At 45.5% G+C, this 24,647-nt stretch overlaps 1 protein-coding gene across 1 annotated transcript in view; it reads left to right on the top strand.

Moving 5' to 3' along the window:
* LOC144694428 (inactive carboxypeptidase-like protein X2) overlaps positions 1–24,647 on the top strand; it is a 233,290-nt gene that overhangs the window by 137,034 nt on the left and 71,609 nt on the right. The window contains exon 7 of the mRNA XM_078564823.1: positions 11,884–11,972. Coding sequence (XP_078420949.1) covers positions 11,884–11,972 — 89 coding nt within the window. The remainder of the gene's footprint in view (positions 1–11,883; positions 11,973–24,647) is intronic.

The following is a 24,647-nucleotide window of genomic DNA, read 5'->3' as shown; positions in this document are numbered from 1 at the left end:
TAGAGCTAATGACCTGAAGTGCTGAAGATAGCATTATAATGTCTGCCCCCTTCAAAGCTTTTCACAAAAGAATCCAAAATAGCAGTAAAAGTTTGCTACTTAAAGATTAGATGTGTACGTTCCCATAATGAAATAGAAAATTATAAGCACAAGCTAGTTTTTAGGCTATGATAAATTATTTTTATAGAGACCTGCAGCTTATTTTTGTTTTCTGCCTCCGCTTTCTCCAGTTAAACATTGGAAAGACCAAAGGCTTGGGGCTGAATTTTTATGGGCCCCTGGCGGGCATGTTTCTGAGCTGGACGCCCATCCCACCACCTTCCCACCCACCCCTGAGCTCACCCCCATAATATGGGAGATGGACAGATGCCGAAATTGGATCCCAGCCCAACATATTTAAATAAATAATTTTTTTACCTTAGGTGCTCAAAGGGTGGGAAGGAAAGGAGGGGTTTGCTCTTCGGGGGCTGCCCTTTGCCAATCGCTGGGTGCCTCCCCCCACTTAGGTTAAGCCCCCCTTCCTCCCTACCCGGTCCCTCCCTTAAAGCCACTCCCTCCACCCCACTGTCCCTCTCCCTAACCTAACCAAACCCTCCTGGCCCAAGACCCTAGACTTACCTACTTTGGGGATCCAAGGCCTTGGCATCCTTTCTTCTCCAGCAGTCCCAGCAGCGGCCACTGGTGCTTTCCTGATGCTGCTGGGAATGATGGAGCTGCCGACCAATCCAATTGGCCGAATTCTGCAACATCCTTCAGCCTTGGACCCCTCCTAGAATTCTGGTTTCTTCCGAGTATGCCTCTCCCGGCATCCCCTACTCCACTTATCAAACCATTGGCTGCTGTGTGTTCAGCCAATTAGGCCCTAAGCTCTGGAATTCCATCCCTAAACTCTATGCCATACCAACTCTGCTTCTCTCTCCTCCTCTCTCCAAAATTGATTTTTTTATCTAAGCTTTTTGTCACCTCTAGCCAGAGTGAGGAATGGATTCAGTGTCAATGATCCAGGGTTTGTGGGCGGGGTGGGGGGTGCTGGGTGGGTGTAGTTGCAAGGGCAATGGTTTAAGTCATCCCAATATTTAAATGGAGAAATTATGGCTCATCCAATACTTCATGTAAGGCAAGCAATCTGACAAACACAGAGGCAGTGGAGACATCAAAAGAACTGGATGTTCTCAGTGTATACGTGGAAGTTTACACTAAATTTATGAATAATGTCACCAAGGGGTAGGATGTAGCAGAGGAGACAATAATTTGGTAGTCTCCAAACACATAAATATACAAATCAGGAGCAGGAGTAGGCCATTCAGCCCCTTGAGCCAGCTCCACCATTCAATAAGATCATGACCAATCTGCTTGTGGCCTCAACTCCACTTTCGCCTTATGCCCAATATCCTTTGACTCCATTGTTAGTCAAGACACATCTACCTCTGTCTTAAAAATATTCATTGACTCCAATCCACCGCTCTCTAGGGAAAAGAGATCCAAAGACTAATGATCCTCTGAGCGAAAAAAATTTCTCTTCATCTCAGTCTTAAATAGGAGACCCCTTATTTTTAAACCATGTCCCCTGGCTCTAATTTCTCACACAAGGGGAAACATCTTATCAGCATCTTCCCTGTCAAGTCACTTCAGGATCTTATATGTTTCAATAAGATCACTTCTGAATCTTCTAAACTCCAATGGATATAGGCCAAACCTGTCCAACCTTTCCTCAAGAGATAACCCTGCCCATCTCAGGTATCAATTGAGTGAACCTTCTCTGGAACTGCTTCTAATGCATTTATATTCTCTATAAATAAGGAGACCAAAACTGTACGCAGTACTCCAAATGTAGTCTCACCAATGCCCTGTACAAATGTAGCAAAATATCCCTACTTTCATATTCCATTCTCCTTGCAATAAATGAAAACATTCCATTTGCCTTCCTAATCAATTACTGTACCTGCATACTAACTTTTAGTGATTCATGTACCAGGCCACCCAAATTCCTCTGTACCTCAAAAGCTCTGCAATCTCTCTACATTTAAATAATATACAGCTTTGCTATTCTTCCTACTAGAAAAGCAGTATATTATTTAAGACTGAACAGCTTGTGCTTGGAAGAAAAGCCATTGAAGGAGATGCTCGGACTACAATCAAGAGGGTAAGAGTGGAGCCAAGTAAGGGTAATACCATTGAGCTGGACAATGGAGAAGAGACTTTACAGAACAATGATGTGGCTGACTATATCAGAGGCTGCACAGAAATTGAGGAGGCTGAGGAGATATAATGCACCACATTCACAGTAACAGAGAATGTCACTTATGATTATGATGAAAGCAGCTTCAGTGTTTTGGCCAGGATGGAAAGTTGATTTTGAGAGTCAGACGGGGAGTGGTGGAAATAAGTGGTTAGGATTTGGGAGTGTAAGCAGTGTAAAAACATTCAAGGAATGATGTAAATGTTTGATACAATTACATGGAAGAGCCTTAACTGATGGAAATTAAACCAAAAAAGAAAGTACTGGAAGCACACAGCAGGGCACTCAGCATCTGTAAAATGAAAAAGTGTGTTCTTATATTTCAGCTGTATATCTTTCACCTAACTGTAGGGTAAAAGATAAGCAGATAATTATTAAGGTTAGGAAAATAGAGAGGGAGTATGGGGGCAGGGGAAGGAGATGAGAACAAATCGAAACTAACTGTGTAGGTCAGAAAAAAGCTGAAATAATTGGTCTGCTCAGACAGCTCTATTTATGCCTCCTACTGATGAGGTCAGTCTTTTTTCTTGACTTCTCTCCCCGAAGGCAGGTCTGACCCACAGCGCCATGATCTCCACCAGGCAGGGTAAGGAGGCAGGTCCCAAATCCACCTCAGCCAGAAAGTGGAACGAACCCCATAGTGTTGGCATCAATCTGATCCAGACTGGCCATCCAGCCAACTGCACCAACCAGCCCCCCAAGGAGTCCAAGTTGCCATGGCAACATACACTTTTACAAGCATGTTGTAGCCTGGAGCTATGGATAGTGATCAATCACATCACATGGCTGACCAGGAATCCCTCCTGCTCTTACCCTTTGCCATTATTAACAAGCTGATACTCAACCTGTTTGGTCACATTATGAACCCATCTACCTTGGCCATCAAGCCCTGGAGTGGAACTCAAACCCAAAGCTTCTGGCTCAGAGGCAGGGTCACTACCTCTGAACCACAAGGCCCCCAGGAGATCAGTACGATCTGAGAAATGATACTGTGGTGTTCAGTAATGGGCCATGTCCAAAAGGAGGTAGGAGGAGTGATCAGAGAATTGGCATTCAGCCTCAGCTGGATAGAAGTCCTACAACAACAATATCTCCACTGTCAGCATATTCAATGATGTTATCACAATTAGAGCTGGGAGAACAGAGCAGCAGGTTGAGACAGGAATAGATTGACACAGGAATAGATTGGAGATTATAACCACAAAATTCAGCTCAGTAGCACTGCACATTTCAGTGCCATGCAAGTTGGTTGAGATAAATCATGGGGGCTGGTTTAATGGTATTGTCACTAAACTAGTAACCCAGAGACCCTGGGTAATGCTTGAGGAACCCAGGTTGGAATCCCACCACGGAAGATGGTGACATTTCGGGAGGTCTTGTGGTGCAGTGGGTAGCATCTCTGAGATGGAAGCTCTGAGTTTGTGTCCCACCCCAGGACTTGATGGTCAGGGGAAGTGTGATCATAAGGCAGCCAAACAGGTTGATTATCATCCTGCAAAATACACACACCAATGGTAGGCGGTAAGAGCGGGAGAGATTCCTGGTCAGCCATGTGATGGAAAGAAATTGGAGCCTCTATCATCACTGCCCATATTTCCAGACTACATGCGTGTAAAAGTGTATGTTGCCACAGCAACTCAGACTCTGAATGAACTGTAATATAGGGCCACCACCACCTACTTAAATACTAAAAGAGGATATAAAGAGAGTTACCCTGGTTTGGAAACCTCCCTCAGGACCCTGAGACCCACAATTTCAGCCATCTGGCGGAAATTCCCTCCTTTCCATTCCACTCTGCATGGAGAGGTTTCTTGTACGGGCTGCTGCAAATCTTTCATTTCCTTACCCTCCTCAACCGTCCAGACACACCGTGGCATTCCACCTTGCTGTTTGGAGGTGGCGGAGGTCCCCAGTGGAAGGCTCTCTATGTGGGAATTCTCCCTTTTTCCATCATGGTTCTGGAATGGAGGGTGTTTCATACAGCAGTCCCATACAACCGTAGATTGAGATGTTTCACGGACTCCCAGACACACTGTGTTTTCTGTGGCCTTTTGGAGCCTGTGTTCCAAGCTTATGTAGACTGCACAAAGTTGCAGCCCCCTTCCACTATTTGAAGGGGATGCCCCTAAAGTTTTGGCTGGACTTCAGCCCCACGCTCCTGACATTTGGCCACCTGGTGTGGAAGGGGTGGGCAGGGAGGAGGACCTCCTTGTTAGCCAGCTCCTGGGCCTGGCCAAGGTGGCCATTAACAGGTGCAGGAAGCAGGCAGTTGAGGGGGTCATCCAGCCTGACAGTCTACCCTCTTCCACGGCTATGTTCATGCCCGGGTGTCCCAAGAGAGGGATCATGCGATGTCCACCGGTCCGCCTGAGGCCCTTCTGCAAACTGTGGGCACCAAGGGGGCTGGAGCGGTACATTAGCTCCCAAAATAACATTTTAATTTAATTATGTAAGTTTTCTTTAAAGTTTTGACTTTTGTTGCAGTGCCCCTTTAAGGGGCTATCAATTTGTTTAATTGACTTATTTAATTCCTCAGTCTATTTTATTTCACAGGTACTCAAAAGAGTATAAAGAGAGAGTTACTCTTGTTCAGAAATCTCCCTCGAGACCACAATTTGAGCCATCTCATGGAAATTGCCTATGTGCCATTCCACATTGCACAGGGGGCTTTCCTGTGTGAGCTGTTGCTGCACATCTTTCACTTCCTCTCCCTCCTCAACTGTCTGGACATGCCACAGCGTTCCTTCCTGCCATCCAGAGGTGGCAGGGGCCCCCCTGTGGAGGCTCCCCAGGTGCGAGCCCTCCCCTTTTCCAATGGGGATTTGGTGGGCTGTTGCCTGCAGTAGTCCCAAGCAACAGACGGTCAGGATGGTTCACAAACTCCCAGGCCGCCTTTATTTTCTGTGGCTTTGAGGAGTCCATGCTCCACCTGCACACTGCTGGTCCGAGATTGCAGCCCCTTTTCCAGTATTTGAGCGGTTGCTCCTCAGGTTTTGCTGGCACATCAGCCCCACATTCCTGATGTTTGGCCATCCAGTGCGGTGAGGTGGCTGATTGGAGGACCTCCTTGTTAGTTTGCTCCTGAGCCTGGCCAAGGTGGTCATTCAATCCAACTTTCCAACTCTCTTGCCCAGGTGTCCCTGGAGAGGGAGCACGTGGTGTCTGCCGATATGCTTGAGGTGGACACTGCAGGGGCTGGAGTGCAACATCAGCCCCCAAACAACACTATAATTTAATTTTGATAAGGTTCCTTCAAGTTTTGGTTTTGTTACAGTGCCCCTTTAAGAGGCTGATTATTTGAATGTTTGTTCACTTGTTTTAATTGATACTCAAAGAGTATAAAGTAAGACTTATCCCCACTCAGATGGAGTTTCGCATTGGCCCCAGGTCCTGACGCCTCCCTCAGGAATCCCAGCCCTACAATTTCAGCCATCTCGCTCCAAGTTCCCTTCATGCCGCTCCACTCTGTGCGGAGGTGTTTCCTGTATCGCCTGCTGCTGCACAGCCTCCAATTCCTTGCCCTCATCACCGTCCGGACGTGCTGTGACATTGCACTGCTGTCCGGAGGTGACGGGGGCCCCTGTAGAAGGCTCTCTACATGGGGGTCCTCCCCTTTTCCACCTGAGTTTTGGCATTGAGGGTATTGCAAGCAGTCCCATGCAATGGGAGATTAAGATGGTTCATGGGTTCCCAGGCCGTCTGTATTTTCCTGCGACCTTGAGTCATGTTCCATATGTATATAGCTTGGCCAAGGTTGCAGCGCCTATTTCATTATTTGCGGGTGTGCTCCTCAAGTTCTGTTTGCACTTCAGCCCCATCCTCCTGATCTTTGGTCACCCGGCGCGAAGTGGGCCGGGCAGGGATGATGGACCTCCTTGTTAGCCTGTTCCTGGGCCTGGCCATGAATAGGTCGAGGGAGCGGGCAGTTAAGGGGGTTATTCAACCCGACTGTTTGCCTCTCTTTTGTGGTTAGGTCCGTCAGTACACTTGAGACCTTCCCCAATCAGTGGACACTGCAGGGGCTGGAGTGCATCATCAGCTCTAGAAATGCTATTTTAATCTAATTTTGGTAAGTTTCCTTGAACATTTTGTATTTTGTTACAGTGCCTCTTTAAGGGACTGTTAATTAGTTTATTAGTTAAATTTTTTTTATTTACTCAGGAGAATATAGAGACTTCTGGGACACTGGGTGTTGGTTAGGGAGGAGGTAGGCATTTGTAATGTTGCATTTAGGAACTAAATCTAATATTAAGTGAAAGATTGGCCTCTGGTTTCCCACTTCAACTGGCTTCAGAATGAATTAGGGGTCACAGAACTGCGCCACCTTTTGCAGCCAGATCTGCAGCCTCCGAGCAGGGTGTGTATGGCACTGCCAGTGGCCATCAAGGTCACCATGGCTGTGAATTTTTCTGCTAGTGGATCCTTCCAGGCTATAACAGGTGACATTCCCAATATTTCTCAGCTCAGTGGTTATTGTTGCATCCTGGAGGCCCTTAATGCTAGAAGAAGATTCTTCATTTGTCTCCTGCCTGAAAAGAGAAGCAGGAACAGCATGCATTTTGCTCGGGTAGAGGGCTTTTCCATGATGCAGGGAGCTATCTACTGCACACACGCGGCCTTGTGGGCACTGCAGTTCGGTGCAAGGAAACCACTCACCCATCATGCACCTTGGGTGTAACCACACTCAGGACATCATGTTGATGAATGTCCACTATCCTGAATGGCTTGTCTGTGAATGTCCGATCAGACTTTGGTTTTCCCGAATGAATCCCCAGGTCCCCATTGCTCAGCACTTGCCCACCTTACCATCCCTCTGTTATGGACATCACAGCAGTGTCCTGACCACATTTCTGAAATAAAAGACAGCAGGAAAAACAAACATTCCATGTGAAATTTATTCAACAATGCATCCAATACTCAAATTATCACTCGTGTGCATTCCCTTATTGCTTGTCTTGTGTCCCCTAATTTCATTGTGATGTTACAAGTTTATAACATTGTTATCTTTTGGCACTGTCTCTTTAATTTAGGGTAGAATGCAGGAATGAAGGAGATCATGTGACCTGTTCTGAATTCGACCCAACAACAAGCCTGGGTGGCCTGGTTGTTAAAGGTTAAAGGGTGGGCCCATGTTATTTGCTGAGAACAAGATGCAAGATGATCACATCTGTAAACAATGGCCAGTGTAGCTGTGCTGATGGTGGATAGACGTTAGTCTCCAAGTCTCACAGGGAGGTGTTAGGAATGTCTGTTTTTATAAACTGAACTGTTTATTTAGTTCCAAGAAAGAATGGAGTTGGACCAGGGGTATAAAAGATAGCTAATTAGCATTTCTACCTGGTTACTAGGCCTTTGTGATTGACATTGCCGTTGCCATGGAGGTGGGCTTTGAGAGGGGAAGAGTCCATTGCAAGCCATTATAATATTGGCTTACAGGGCTTTCTAAGATATCACTGAACCCAACAGAGACAAATCAGTCTGCAAGAATGTGTGTGAGAGAGGGAGAGAGAGAGAGAGTAGAGAGATAGAGATAGCCAGTCTCTGTTCACCACTCAGAATACGGGTAGGAGCTCATGCCCGGATTGAAGCAATCAGGTTTGTGAGAATTTAAATGAGGCTGGAAGATTAGCCTAGCTTTGGCTAAGGGGAAGAATCTCCAGGGTAATCCTCGCTGTGGAAGTCAGCTTGGGAATTAGAAGCTATCAGGATGGAAAAGGATGCAAGCCATTGGAAGCTGAGAATAGCTTTGGACTGGTTCTTGGAGAATGAGGTGTCCTGTTAAGGGATAGCGTAAAGTATAACTGTGGAGGGCTATTTTTGGTGGTTTTGACAGTTAAATGGGGGACCTTCTCTATGTTTAGAGTATCAGATGCCTATTGAATAGTGTTTAGATAATGTTGCTTTTAGTTTGTTTATGGTAATGAAATTCTTAACTTGAAATGGAGAGGTGATGACATAGTGGTATTTTCACTGGACTAGTATTCCAGAGATCCAGGGTAATGCTCTGGGGACCCAGGTTCAAATCCCACCATGGCAGATGGTGAAATTTGAATTCAATTAAAAAAATCTGGAATTAAAAGTCTGATGATGACCACAAAACCATTGTCAATTGTCATAAAAACCCATATGGTTCACTAAGGCCCTTTAGGAAAGGAATCTGCCATCCTTACCTGGTCTTGTCTACATGTGACTCCAGACTCACAGCAATGTGAACATAGGCAATTAAGTATGGGCAATAAATGCTGGCCTAGCCAGAGATGCCCACATCCCATGAACGAATAATATAAAAAAAATCTTGTCATGTGATCCTTCTAGTCAGTTATTGGAAATTCAAATATCTTGCTCCACTTACCATGCTTTTATTGCACACTGACTTCTTGTATGTTTTGTCCTTGACTACTTACACATTTGTTTATCTTTTCTGTGGACGGAAACATCCATGCCCACTGACATCGGGTGTGCTCGGCGGCGTGAGCGGACAATATGGTGAGAAGGCCAAAAATCGGCTTCACGACGTCATGAAACCAGTTTGCAATCGTCTGCTCAGCCCGTCGGTGATGGGCTGCGTTTCCTGTCATCGGACCTTGGGGAACCTCAGCCCGCCAGAAACATCCCCCACACCCCCACACCTCCCCGCCGCACCCCCACACCTCCCCCCCGCTCAATCGTCTGCCTACACCAATGAGTTTCACAACAGCATATATAAGGCATGCATTTGGCGGGCTGCAATTTGAGGGGAACTCGGAGGTGAGTGCACAGTGACATTGCGCAGCGCTCGCCCGGGTCACCCGTTGGACTTCAAGGTTGAGCCGTGTTGGAGGCGAGGGGGCAAGGGCTGCCCTGTGGCTGAGGTGTGTTGGGAGACGGGGGTGGGGTGGGGGGGGATGTAAGGGATGCCCTGTGGTTGAGGCGCATTGTGGGGGGGAACAAGGGTTGCTTCAAAGTTGAAGGTGCACAAGTACTAGCAGGGTGGGAGTGGAGGGAAGCGGCCACACATTAGGGAAGCCTTGTATAAAAAGAGACCTTTCCTCTGCAGCTGAGACAGTTCAGCTGCAGCCACATTGACATGCTTGGAGTTGGACCTCTAGCTTACCTGCCCACTCAAGCAACACAGAGACATTCAAGAGCCACCAAGTACTCCAGAGCTTTTCACTCCTTGGCACAGACTGCAAACTAATGAACATTTTAGTGGACTGCAGAACAGTTGGATGACTGGGCACATTGTACAATCTCCTTGCTAAAGCTGGCCATGGAGCAGTCACTGGTGGAGGCGCTCACAGCCTTTTTCAATGTCATCATCCCAGTTTGGATCAATCTCCCCCATGATTAAAGCTAACAGTGCAGTCATGCAGTGTGGGTTAGGAGAATGCCTGCACCTGAGCTGAGAGCACAGCATCCAGTCCAGTGGTCAAAGCTGCCGCCAATCGGTCAAGTGAAGTGGGGCAGAGGTAGCAATCGGAGGAGTGCAGCGGACATCCCTTCCTGACGTTCCCGAGTTTGCCTTTGCAGCTCCAGCAACTATGACATGACCGAGTCCAGAGGCTCGTCATCTGACTCGGACTCAGCAAATTTCTGCCCTCCAGCAGTCCTCCGAGTGATGGACACCTGGGAATTCACTGCTGCCGCCTGCTGAGGATCAGAAAGTGCGATGTGCTCACCAGATTGTGATCCCCAGGCTACTCTAAAGCTAGGTCTCACTGAGGTGTGTGTCTCTGTGCTGGTGGAGGGTGTGGGTGAGCGCTATGACAGGTCCTTAGGGAGGGTTTCAGCGGATTCCTCTTCTGAGCTTCCCTCAGGGCTTGATTGGAGGCCCTGGGTCATGCACTCTCTTGGCAGTTTCCAAGATGTGCCTGTGAAAGCAAGGAGAGATAATTAGTGCATGGCAGTGGCCTGTGAAACAGGACACATCACTCACAGCATGGTTGTCTGATGGATATTGCACTGCTGGGTCCTCACTTGGTAGAGCAATGCCGACCTCACCGTCAGCACAGGAACGGTCCAGTTCCTTGCCGGCCAGCTGGATGGCTCTGTTTTCAAAGTCTGTGAGGACCTTGATTTCGGGCATTCCACCACCGGTCTGTGACCTCTTCTTCCTGTTGTGTGCCAGCTTGTCCTGCATAAATTGAGATGGAGGGAGTGTAAGCAGGACGCCTGCCAGGCCAGATAATAAGTATGCCTGGCATGTGTGGGTGGTGAGTGGTCCCATGGATGGGATGAGGCCAATGAAAGTGTGTCTGAGAGAGTGAATGGTGATGTCCCTTGAACTGGCAGTGAAAGAGATCCTTGTGGATGTGTGATGGGTTTGTGAGTTGAGAGTGGTGAGAAGAGTGACTTACTCTGGCGGAATAGAGGGGATCATTCATCCACTTGTGGCACTGGGCTGCTGTCCTCTTTTGCCATCATCGCTGGCACAACCTCCCAAGCTGGATAAGCAATGCTGCTGTCTATCCTGCGGCCACAGCGGGGTAAGAGGACATCACACTGGGCCTGCACTATGTCCAAAAGGCGCTCAAGGGACATGTCATTGAACCTAGGAGCTGCAGTCTTCTTGCCTTTCAGGGCCATGTCTTCCGTGCAGCCATCCTGGGCTGGAAGCACTGAGTGGTGTACGCACGCGCGGCTGCACTTTAAATATGGCACCCGGCATGACGAAGTGGCCAGGTGATGGCTTGGTGGGCGAATGAGAGTCCGTCTGCCATGGAAAGGGCATGTTTCCTGGGGATACATAACCAATGCAACAGTTTTGGGATGAATGGCGTGCAATGGCATGAAAAGCCACCATTGCAGCCGGTGGGTAAAACATCATTTTACCCGCCCTCTACCACACTTAGTGCAAATCTGGAACGTTTCTGCCCTGTCTATTTGCATTATCTCACTGATAATACTTCATATTTCTGTTTTCTACTTCGCAGTTTTAAGACCATTTAAGCATATTGACATCCTTTCTCTGATTAGTGTATCGATGGATTCTCTTTTTTTCCTAATGTTTCTGACCTTTTCTAGAATGGATGTTTGAGGTAGAAATTCGCTTGAGTTTATTTTAGAGCCCACATATAGCATTGGTCCCAACCAGTAGGCCTAAGACCAGCATGAAATGGGGACTTAATAACATCTTTGGCACATGCTCTCAGTGCCTAGAATGCTTCCAGAGGCAGCTCACAATTTTTACTCAGAATATTTGGCCCCCCCCATATCTCGCTGACAGTGGCCGAAGATAAGACCCAGGAGGGAGGTTTGGAGATGGCAGCGGGCTGTTTGTTGGGTTTGGGGGGGATCCTGAGCATTCTGGAGGATGGAGGAGTGCTTCTGCTCCTCCTTGCTCCACAGGAAGAATCTTTAAAAATGTTTTTCTGAAGAAAGTTACCTTCAGCACCTCACCAGCTGCAGAATCTGAGCAATTAGGCAGCAGGCCCAACATGTGCCCTGCTTGTTGCATATCCCAGTTTCAGTAATATGTAAATAATATGCCTAACACCTATTTAAAGACATAAATACCTGTTTTAGGCATCTGCCTGGGAAGTCATCAAAATGGCTCAATTCCTTAAAACTGGGCCTTATTCTGCCTGTTTTACACCTGTAAGTCTTATTAATCTTACTGATCTTAACAAACTGGAGCCTAAATTCTGTGTTTCATTTACTTTCAGATCCTAACAATTACTACCACAGGCGAAATGAAGTCACCACAACAGATGATCTTGACTTCAAACACCACAGTTATAAGGAAATGAGGCAGGTAGGAGCAGGACCCTTAATCAGAAACAGGAAAAAAATCAATGCTTCAGAACTTTAACTGACTAAAACATTTTTGATATTTTTCAAACACGGCTTACTTATTAAGGATGTGAACTGAATAATGATGATCTGTGAAGCGATTTTATCTGCCCTTTAAAGAATTTATCTAGTTAGTGTTTGTATCTGCTGCCTAACATTTAAGATTATTTGCAGCCAATATGTACTTTTTGTTATTATTTTGAAATACACAACTTATATTCAACCAGTAAAAGTTATACACTGAACAATGTGAGCGTCCTTTGTATCATATTCTGGATCAGTATTTGAAATATTATGATTTTCTAAATGTTCATTTTGTGCTGCATTGAAAACTTCAACTGAATTTAACCACTGTATATTTATAGTTTTTTTAACATCGTGCTCCTGGCAGGGTGCACTTGCACCCTGATCAGGTGCACTTGGTCCAATTTTGTAAATCATTTTGGTTGGAAAATCATATCAAGAGCAAGTACAAATTTCGGATATGCTATACTCGTAGGCTTAAGCTCCTCACTGGGAGTGCAAAGTCAGAAATCTACTTATAAATAGAAAGGAACCGTGTCCACATGTTCATGTTAGAAGTGTAGCATTAATGGTACCGATTGTTGCAATTGTTTTCTGTATTTTCTCATTGTTTTCTCCTTCTGTCCACATTGTTCTTTTCAATGAGGAGGGATAACCCAGATTCTAAACATTTCCCAAAGAAGTAACATGAGGGTAATGTGAGATGCTGACCTTGTTCTGAGTTTCCCTTCTTGCATGGCATCGGTCAAGACAACTGAAACATGACCTCTAGTGATAGTGAAATGGTGAATGTATGCGAAGAGTTTGGTAACTATTGTTTCCATCAATCTGCATTTTAGTTACCGTTCCCTTTTAGGATTTCCTTCACCACAAACTACTTTCCAATCAAAAGATCATAAATGACTTGTTTCAAGAACTGGAAATTTCCCACAGGAGGTGAATGAGAGTGGTTCAGGATGAATCTATTATTGAGCCTATTATAAAGGATGTGATAACAGGACACTTAGAAAATATCGATGGGATTAGACATTATGAAAGGGAAATCATGTTTGACAAACCTACTGTTGTTTTTTTGTGGACGTAACTAGTAGAATAGGTAAGGGAGAACTGGTGGATGTGGTGTATTTGGATTTTCAGAAAGCTTTTGATGAAGTCCCACATAAGAGGTTACTGTGCAAAAATTAAGGCACATGAGATTGGGGGTATTATATTGGCGTGGACTGAGAATTGGTTAGCAGACAGGAAACAGAGGGTTGGAATAAATGGGTCTTTTTCAGAGTGGTAGGCAGTGACTAATGGGGTACCACAATAATCAGTGCTTGGGCCCCAGCTATTCACAATACATATCAATTATTTGGATGAGGGAACCAAATGTAATATTTCCAAGTTTGCTGATGACACAAAACTAGGTGGTAATGTGAGTGGTGAGGAAGATCTAAAGAGACTTCAAGGTGATTTAGACAGGATGAGTGAGTGGGCAAATACATGACAGATGTGGTATAATGTGGATAAGTGTGATGTTATCCACTTTGGTAGGAAAAACAGAATGGCAAAGTATTATTTAAATAGTGATAGATTGGAAAATGTTGATGTACAAAGGGACCTGGCTGTCTTTGTACACCAGTCACTGGAAGCAAGCATGCAGGTGCAGCTAGAAGTTAAGAAAGCAAATGGTATGTCGACCTTCATTGCAAGTAATATGAGAGTGATATGAGAGTACAGGAGCAAGGATGTCTTACTGCAGCTCTACATGGCCTTGGTGAGACCACATCTGGAGTATTGTGTGCAGTTTTAGTCTCCTTACCTAAGAAAGGATATACTTGCCATAGAGGGAGTGCAGCAAAGGTTCACCACCAGACTGATCCCTGTTATGGCAGGATTGCCGTATGAGGAGAGATTGGATTGACTAGACCTGTACTCAACGGAATTTAGAAGAATGAGAGGGTATCTCATTGAAATGCATACAATTCTGATGGAGCTGGACAGACTGGTTGCAGGGATGATGTTTCCTCTGGCTGGGGGACCTAGAACAAGGGGTCACTGTCTCAGGATATGGGGTAGGCCATTTAGGACTGAGATGAGAAATTTCTTCACTCAGAGGGTGGTGAACTTGTGGAATTCTCTACCACAGAATCACTGAATATATTTAGGAAGGAAATGGATAGATTTCTAGATACTAAAAGAGTCATGCGGTATGGGAAGAAAGCAGGAGTATGGCGTTGAGATAGAGGATCAGCCATGATCAGATTGAATGGTGGAGCAGGCTTGAAGGGACGAATGGTCTTCTCCTATTTCCAATTTTTCTATGCATATCCTGTCAGTTAAAGCAAAAAAAAGAAACACAGAGCAGCCGGTAAGGCCATGTGTGAATGAGCCATTGAGATCAGGGCTTACAGGGGTGATCCCTAACCTGTACTCAATTGACTAAACTTAACTGGATTTGGAGCACTAGCAATTGGCTTCAGCAATGCCAGGCTATAAAAATAAGCCCACCACCTCCTTCTGACCACTATCCAGAGCAACTCATTGGAAAATGTACATGTCTGGATTTGGGATGAGTTTATGATCAAGCTTGGTTATGGTGCACTTCATGGTCAGAAATTCTCTCGAGGGACTTCACTATTACAAAGAATGCACGGCACATGCAGAATCATATCACCTCAGAAGACAAAGAACAGAAACTTTGGCAAAAATAAAATCATGGAAAGAGGCTAACGGTTTTGTCCCATCCAGCCAACTCCTTTTACAGACCATGTACATCCATTTGACCTCCTACAGGAAAACCTTTAATAGCCACTCTTTGATTTCCCAAGATTTTCTAGCAAGGCTCCAAAATAGTTCTCTCGTAGCTTTACCTTATCCTGTGGTCTGCTGTTCTCCATGAACATCCTCAGCTTCCCACCCTCCCCGGATTTCAGCCGTCACTCAGCAGTTCAGGAACTGTTGTGCACAATAGAACATTTAGTTGTGTCAGTCTACATAGGCTCCTATAGGCTACAATTCCCCTTTGCAACAGGGTATTTAGCCAAGCTCCTTTTGGAAAGAGTTAACCATTTAGTCCTATCTGATTTTGCTAAAACTCTGTTCCATTCTGTGGGGAAAAATGTTCTAATCCACTAGTCTGATCTTCATGTAGTACTAACTACCTGACAATGGGTAAAAGAAGAGTGGGAAATTGTGAATAAAACTGTTTTGATATCTCTGTGGGTTTTGGGTGAGCAACGCTAAAAACTAGTTTCTCTTCATTCACGGCCTGTTTACATTTCTCTCTCTTGTGCATCAAACGCTAGTCAAAAGTGGACAAACAAATCAGTCAGGCGTTCACAAGAGCCATATGAAAAGACTCAACTGATATTGGAATAAAGTCAGACAGTTGATTTTTCTGTATACAGTGAATAGAGAGGCAACCATGTGTTTGCCATCAACTGCAGTTTCATAACATGAAACGTTTTCCTCCCTTTGGCACACTGCATTATTACATCAACATACTGAATGGTGCAGTCCTGATACTAGCTTAACTATTTTATGTTTTTCCATGCATCTTAATGAGTTAAGTAAGAGCTCTACTAGAAATACAGTAATACAAAAGAATTTCTATTAATTTGCCATGTTTCAATTACATTGCTGCATAAACCACAGCAAGTCAAATATAGTTCGAGTTAAATCCATAAACATTCTCCATGATCTAATAGTCTCACTATTCTGAACTTGCCTGGTCTATAAAACATAATTACCATCCACTGGAGTCTTATATAGTCACATAAATGTGCCACTTGTAACTTTTGGTTGTTCTAATGCAAGTTTATTAATTCCTAATGAAAGATGGAAGCAAGGAACTTTGTTTACAAATTAAAATTGCATAAATATTCAAAGTAATAGGTTAATGAAACCAATCTAAGAATATTACTTCTGTGGAACTGATGACTATTATTATCTTAATGGGGCTTAAGTTTAATTTCGGACCCACTAGGCTACTTTTGTTAGTTTTATACTGATGCAAGCACTGTTAATATACAGTTCATATAAGACCATTTGTATTTGAAATAAACTACAACTTCTTTCAGGCTAAGTAATAAAGATGGGGGAAATAAAACTAAAAGTAAGATTTTGTCTTTCTAATACTGTATCATATTATACAATCCAAATCAACAATTCATTTACTTGTAAAACTGTATATTAATATGTATCAATTCATTACCTTTCTGTATATTAATATAAAAATTAATTTACCTGAGTCTGAAAATGCTTAATGACATACTACTGAACAGTTTCTTTATCTGCTGAAGATTATTATATGTCATTGCTGCACTTCAACTAATGATAAATAGTGTTTGAAGTACACATTATTCACTTTACGATAACATCTGTTACGTTTTATTTAATAGTTTACTCCTAAGGCTCAATTGTATTTTGGATCATTTCTGATCGAACTATTTTAATTCAAGTTTCTTGTTTCACCTAACCTTTCAAACACTTAACATCATGTCCGATAGTGTATCATATGAGCTTTGCACTTGTCACTGTGCCAATTCCCAGTGTAGTTCAATGCAGCACAATCCAAGTTGAAAAGATCCCTGGTAAGCTAAAGTGATGCATTACTTCTTAAGTGCAGACCCGAGTATGAACCTGGCAACCAAAGCGATGTTTAATATGTCATATTACAGAACTTGTTAGGAAAATAAGACAGCTGAAGTTAAACAGTTTTGGCTCATTGCAAACTGATGACTACAGGAAAAATATAAAGCCTATTTTCCTTCCTCTTTCTCATCTAAAATTAATGGTTTAGAAATTGGATCCCAATTGAAAATGGGCATGCAGTGGGTGTGGCAACACCATGCCATTTAATGTTAATACAGACAGCATACGTGTGCTGCCTGCTAATGTTAATCGTCTAGGCACGCAGCCAATGCCACCCACATTATTCATTTGCTGCACACCTATCCAGTGGGAGTTTAGGGTGGGGAGTGTGATATCGGGCATCCTTAGTGCCTCTCAAAGGGGAGGCTGCAGAGCCCCAGGAACAAATGGCTAGAGCAGGGAGTCAGCGGGCACCAAGAAGAAAGAGTCGGATCATCGCTGATGGCAGTTCCTTTGTATCCTAACCCTGTGGATGGCAGTTTTAGCCAAGCCCAAGAGTAGATCTACCAAAAGGTGGTTTGATGTACTCGCACCCTTGCATTCCAACTGACACGAAGATAAGAAATGAAACCGGACGGACCACCCGGCATCGACCTAGGCACCGGAAATGACAACTGCAATCTCAGCCCTGTCGACCCTGCAATGTCCTCCTTACTAATATCTGGAGGTTAGTGCCAAAATTGGGAGAGCTTTCTCACAGACTAGTCAAGCAACAGCCTGACATAGTCATCCTCACAGAATCATATGTTACAGATAATGTCTCAGATTCCACCATCACCATCCATGGATATGTCCTGTCCCACTGAAAGGACAGGCCCAGCAGAGGTAGTGGCACAGTGGGAGGGAGTTGCCCTGGGAGTCCTCAACATCGACACTGGACCCCATGAAGTCTCATGGCATCAGGTCAAACATGGGCAAGGAAACCTCTAGCTGATTACCATGTACCACCCTCCCTCAGCTGATGAATCAGTGCTCCTCCATGTTAAACACCACATGGAAGAAGCGCTGAGGGTGGCAAGGGCACAGAACATATTCTGGGTGGGGGACTTCAATGTCCATCACCAAGAATGGCTCGGTAGTACCACTACTGACTAAGCTGGCCAAGTCCTAAAGGACATAGCTGCTAGACTGGGCCTGCAGCAGGTGGTGAGGGAACCAACAAGAGGGAAAAACATAATTGACCTCATTTTCATCAACCTGCCTGCCACAGATGCACTCGAACATAATCTGTAACCTCATGGCCTGGCAAATCCCCCATTCTGCCATTACCATCAAGTAAGGGGATCAACCCCGGTTCAATGAAGAGTGCAGGAGGGCATGCCAGGAGCAGCACCAGGCGTATCTAAAAATGAGGTGTCAACCTGGTGAAGCTATAACACAGGACTACTTGTGTACCAAACAGCATAAGCAGCAAGTGATAGACAGGGCTTAGCAAACCCACAACCAATGGATCAGATCTAAACTCTGCCGTCCTGCCACATCCAGTCATGAATGGTGATGGACAATTAAACAACTCACTGGAGGAGGAGGCTCCACAAATATCTCCATCCTCAATGATGGAGGAGGAGCCCAGCACATCAGTGCAAAGGATAAGGCTGAAGCATTTACTATAATCTTCAGCCAGAAGTGTTGAGCGGATGATCCATCTCGGCCTCCTCCAGAGGTCCCCAGCATCAAGAAATGGCTGAAGGCACTGGATACTGCAAAGGCTACGGGCCCTGACAATATTCCGGCAATAGTACTAAAGACTTGTGCTCCAGAATTTGCTGCGCTCCTAGCCAAGCTGTTCCAGTACAGCTACAACACTGGCATCTACCCGTCTATGTGGAAAATTGCCTAGGTATATCCTGTACACAAAAAGCAGGTCAAATCCAACCCAGCAATTACCGCCCCATCAGTCTACTCTCCATCATCAGTAAAGTAATGGAAGGGGTCATCAACAGTGCTATCAAGGGGCACTTGCTTAGCAATAATCTGCTCACTGACACCCAGGTTGGTTTCCGCCAGGGCCACTCAGCTCCTGACCTCATTACAGCCTTGGTTCAAACATGGGCAAAAGAGCTGAACTCCCGAGGTGAGGTGAGAGTAACTGCCCTTGACATCAAGGCCGCATTTGATAGAGTGTGGCATCAAGGAGCCCTAGCAAAACTGGAGTCAATGGGAGTCAAGGGGAAAACTCTCCACTGGTTGGAGTCATACCTAACACAAAAGAAGTTGTTTGTGGTTGTTGGAGATCAGTCATCTCAGCTCTAGGACATCACTGCAGGAGCTCCTCAGGGTAGTGTCCTCAGCCCAACCATCTTCAGCTGCTTCATCAATGACCTTCCTTCCATCATAAGGTCAGAAGTGTTCGCTGATGATTGCATGATGTTCAGCACCATTTGTGACTCTTCAGATACTGAAGCAGCCCATGTCCAAATGCAGCAAGAAGTAGACAATATCAAGGCTTGGGCTGACAAGCGGCAAGTAACATTCACGCCACACAAGTGTCAGGGAATGACCATCTCCAACAAGAGAGAATCCAACCATCACCCCTTGATGTTCAATGGAATTACCATCACTGTATCCCCCACTATCAACATCCTGGGGGTTACCATTGACGAGAACCTGAACTGGACTAGCTATATAAACACTGTGGCTACAAGAGCAGTTCAGAGGCTGGGAATCCTATGATTTTTAACACATCTCCTGACTCCCCACAGCTTGTTCTCCATCTACAAGGCACAAGTCAGGACTGTGATGGAATACTCCCCACCTGCCTGGATGAGTGCAGCTCCCACAACACTCAAGAAGTTTGACACCATCCAGGACAAAGCAGCCCGCTTGATTGTTACCACATCCACAAACATTCATTCCCTCCACCACCGACGCACATTAGCAGCAGTGTGTACCATCTACAAGATGCACTGCAGGAATTCACCAAGGCTCCTTCAACAGCACCTTCCAAACCCACAACCACTACCATCTAGAAGGACAAGGGCAGCAGATAGATGGGAACACCACAATCTGGAAGCTTCCCTCCAAGCCACTCACCATCCTGACTTGGAAATATATCGCTGTTCCTTCACTGCCGTTGGGCCAAAATCTTGGAACTCCCTCCTGAGCAGCACTGTGAGTGTACCTACATCACATGGACTTCAGTGGTTCAAGAAGGCAGCTCACCACCACCTTCTCAAGGGCAACTACAGATGGGAAATAAATGCTGGCCCAGCCAGCGAAGCCCACATCCCGTAAATGAATAATAAAAAAAAGGGTCATAAGAGTAAAATGAAAAATAAGAACAACTTGCTCACGACCACTGGGCATCTCAAAGGGCTTTCCGGTCAACTAAGTACTTATGAAGTGTAGTCACTGTTGTCATGCAGGGGAAACACAGACAATTTTGCACACAACAAACTCCCACAAACAGCAATGTGATAATAACTAGATAATCCTGTGATGTTGATTGAGGAATACATATTGGCTAGGACACTGAAGATAACTCCCCTGTTCCTCTTCACAATAGTGTCATGGGATCTTTTACATCCACCCAAGCGGCCTTGGTTTAACATTTCATCTGAAAGACAGCACCTCTGACGGTGCAGCACTCCCTCAGTACTGCACTGGAGCGTTAGCCTTGATTTTTGTGCTGAAGCTATTGGGTGGGACTTAAACCAAGAACCTTGCAACTCAGACGCAAGGGTGCTACCCACTGAGCCACGGCTGACACTATAAAATATAACTAAAAAATTGAGGAGCCTCCCCTTTGAGATAGGCTGACTGAACAGAAGCCAGGGTTGAACTGGGAGCCTTCCTGTTCTAAATGGTTCAGTACCACACCATAAAGCATTGAGCTTTAGGAATTGTAACTTTTACATTGTTAAGTTTAGCACTTTATAACGTTTAGCAGTTAGGGCTGATTTTTGCATGTACTTTAGTGTAATGAAACAAAAAAAAGAAAAAGACTTTCCTTAAGTTTAAATCTTAGTCATAGTTCTGGAACTACAGTTCCCGTCGGGCCTCGGGACTTTTGCGTATGTGCTGCCTGCGAAAGGGCCGCACATGCGAAGTTCGTCCATTTTCATGTCTTTAGGCCAGGAAGCAGCCCTGCACACATGTGCAGAAGAAAAAGATGAGAGGAAGTGAAACGGCATGAAACTGCAGATCAGGTGACCTGAACAGGAGCACTATTTGAGAGAAGGTGTCCCAGGGAGCAGGAAATGGGGAGAAGGTCCCAAACAAAGAAGGCCCCAAACAAGGGAGTGGGACAGAAAGAGGTCTCAAGAGACAGTCCCAGGTAAGGGACAAGAACAGAGATCAGAAACAGGTTCTGCTAAGTAAAGTTAAGTGAAAGGAGCAATGAAATAGGCTCCAAATTAAAGAGAGAGAGAGCTGAGGGGTGCAGACTTAAAGCAAAGTGAGCTTGAGAGAAGCCCTGAAGATCCAAGAGGCAGCCAAAGGTTGGTGACTCCGTGCTGTGGGTGGTAAGGGCAAAGGTACCCTTTTGGAGCAGTGGTGTTCTGTTTGGCATTGCATAAGGTCTTGAAAGTGTACTTGAAAGGTGAAACTTTTGAGTACATGTGGAGATCTGGGGAAAGGAATCTCAGTCGGTGAGATTGAAACCCTGGAAGTAGATTCTTGTTGAAGCTGTCTGAGTGGGAGCAGTTTGTGGAGAGATTCCAAGACGAGTTCTTCAAAGGTGGAAATTGGAAACCCTCGTGAGAAAGACAGAGTTTCAGTGAGACCGATTGGCTCACAGTGTGACAAGCTTCTGGGTGTGTTGTTGAGAAATCCATAGAATCTGTTCTGGTCGCATTTGTCATTTACTTTGGAGTGGTGTGTGTCTGTCTACAGTTCACCAGTTGGTTCACATGTAGGACATTTTTACCCTGAATATTAGAGTATGAGATAGATATGGTAAGTTATTTTATCTTTCCAAATTTCTTTGTGTCTGTAAAAGATATAGCCGGAGATGAAGGAGTAGTGAATATTTGAATCATTTTGTTGTGTTTGTATTGATATCCTTCCAACTCTTTTGTCTGGTGTAATATGGTTCATTTTTCTTCTTCAATAAATGTTTTAATCTTTGTATTAAAAGCTTATCAGCAAACTCCTGTGAATTTGTTCAGTAGCTTACCTACACGGTTTCTAAAAAAAATATAAGTTAGGATCTATCAAGCCAGGTTTCACTCTGGGATCTGACTTGTCCAGTAATAACATCAGCTGGGATTGTAACATTAGGTATTAAATAACTTAAGCATGGTTCAGTAGAATAATTATAATTTTGCTCAAACAACTATAAACATTAGATTGAAATCACATAGCATACTGTGAAAGCATCATTTTTCATGCTCCTCTCTGATATATTCTCACTTATCCATGAATTTCTTTTGCAGAAGATTGGTAGACTTTCAGGAGCAGCTTTAATTATTAGTTAATGTGGATTCTTGCACATTTCTGAGACATTTGTTTGAAAAGTGTTAACGCTATTCTGTATTAACTACAAGTAACAATCAGTAGGTCAGTACTAAAACATAGGTGAAACTGTGATTTTAGTTAAAGAGCTATTAATGACCTGAGCCACTGTTCAACACTGGAAGAACCCTTTTTTATATGATTTCCCGGGTATATTATGAGTTTTTTTGAGATCACATTTTGCAATTCCATCCATATTTAAGTAGGGCAATTGATTTATATTGGCTAAATAACCCTTAAAATTCTGGACTTAGGGGCTGTGTAAAGAAGCAGAACCAAGATAAATGGAGCAGAATGTGGTCCTGGACTCAGGGCTGAGTTTTCTGCTCTGGAGACTAAATACGCTGGGGGAAGGGACGCGTTTCCCACCGGCTGGTGTGGCGGGTTTCCTCACCAGATCGTCCACTTCTCAGCTCATTATTTATTCATGAACGTGAAGCATGTTGTACCTCGTGGTGGGGCAGGCTGGGATTTGTCATCCCCACTGTGACCCCATCGGATCATCTTTCTGGGCGCCACATTTAAACCACACCCGCAGACATCATCCACTCTGTGCAGCCCGGGACGGGTCGTGGTGAGTGATGGCCCCGAAAAGTAAGGAGCCTACTGCCCCCAAGTTCAGCGACAATGCAATGGGGGCATTTCTGGATGCTGTGGAGGCACACTAGCACATTCTTTATTTCCGTGATGGGAGACAGAGGTCCACAAACCTCACCATGCTGACTTGAGAGCAGATCGCCAGGGTGGTCAGTGCCAATGCTCCTCAGAAGAGGATTCCTATCCAGTGCAGAAAGAGGGTGAATGATCTCATCCGCTCTGCCAGGATAAGTCAACCTTCTCCTCACTCTGAACTCTCTCTCTCAAAAGCCCATCAGGCATTCGTGAGGGTACAGTCCACAGCGATTTCACACACTGCCATCACAAGGAACATCACTGCTGACTTTCTCACGCACACTTTGACATCTTCATTTCTTCTCACATCCTGTGCAGTTCACGTCCTCAGGCTTTACACAGGTCTCACATGGCTGGCACCCTTATCATCTGCCTCAGCATCTGTCCGGCTCACAGTCTGCATTTTTGTCTTTATGCAGGACAAGAGTGCCCACAATAGAAGAGAGAGATCCCAGACTGGAGGGGGAATGCCTGTGCTCAGAGCCCTCATCATCTATGAAAAGCATGCTGCAGAACTGGCCAGTGAGGACCAGGACCGTGCCTGCGCCAAGGGTGAGGCCGGCATCTCCCAAGCCAGTGAGAACTCATTAACAGCTCAGTCACCCAACAAAACTGTTGAGTGTTTTGTAATGTTGGTGACTATGCAGCCAATCATTAATAATCGCTTCTCTCTTTGACAGGCACCAGCGGGAAATGAAGAGGCCTACTGCCAGCCAGTTCATCAGCCCCAGCTCTCACATCAGATGAGGATCCTGAGGACGTAGAGCCAACACAGCGTTCACCCACCAGCACAGAGGTACACACCTTGGTGGGACCTAGCTCTAGAGCAGGCTCAGGATCACAATCTGGTGAGCACAGCAGATTCTGATCCACAGCAGGTGGTGGCAGGGACATCCAAGGTCACCGGCACTTGGAGGATTGCTGGAGGCCAGGCTCCTGCAGAGTCCAAGTCAGAGGATGAGCCTCTGGACTCAGCCCTAACACAGATGTTGGAGCTGCAAAGACAGACATGGGAACATCAGGCAAGGTTGTCAGATGCCGTCAACAGATTGCAACGGACGATGGAGGAGTCTGTCCATATTCAATCTTATACGGCTGTGCCGACATGCCAGCACACAGAGGTCAACACAGGTACGATGGCAACCACCATGGAGACGTTTGTCCGGGACATTGCGCCTGATATTCACCAGGACCTGCAGCCTTTGGTGGGGCCTATCAGTGGCTAGGTGAGAGGGAGACGGGGCAACTCAATCTTACCCCAGATGCCCCTTCTCCTCAAGGAGCCAGGCAGGGCACCCATAGGGAGTCAGACCCTCAGGCACCCATCGGGAAGAGGACCATCAGCTGGACACCCCAGGGCCATCCACCAAGTTGACTCCGAGAGTATCCAGCTGATCCCAATCCCCTCTGCCTGTGGCCCCATCATCTGTAGCTCCACAGGTCAAGGAGGGTGCACCTGCCCCACAGCAAGATGGGCATCCTGCTGGTCAGGCCTTGGTCAGGCGGCCGGCTGACTGCTACGCCCTGTTGTCTGTGATGACCCTGGTGGGTATCCTCTGGAAAGCCGGGGCCTGGAGGGCCCTGCTCTGCAGTCAGCCGGCTGCCTCCACCTCTGCTGTGGATGTTGGGGACACACCTAGACGTAGAGATAAGGTAAGAAAAATTAAGAAATATTAAGAGCACAAAGATAGCACAGGTGTCCACAATCTGTATAGAATTTGCACGAATGTAAATAGATTTTGACTCATTCCGCTTCTGATGTACTGTATACTTCTTCTATCTGATGAAACGCCTCAGGGTCAGTCAAGTGTCATCGATGCCCCCCTCCTCCCAAATGTCTCATTGTCTG

This window comes from Cetorhinus maximus, chromosome 20 (assembly GCF_964194155.1).
Source record: "Cetorhinus maximus chromosome 20, sCetMax3.hap1.1, whole genome shotgun sequence".
NCBI classification, from domain to species: Eukaryota; Metazoa; Chordata; class Chondrichthyes; order Lamniformes; family Cetorhinidae; genus Cetorhinus; species Cetorhinus maximus.
The sequence above is the reverse complement of the archived record's forward strand: the minus strand, read 5'-3'. Positions and strand labels throughout refer to the sequence as shown.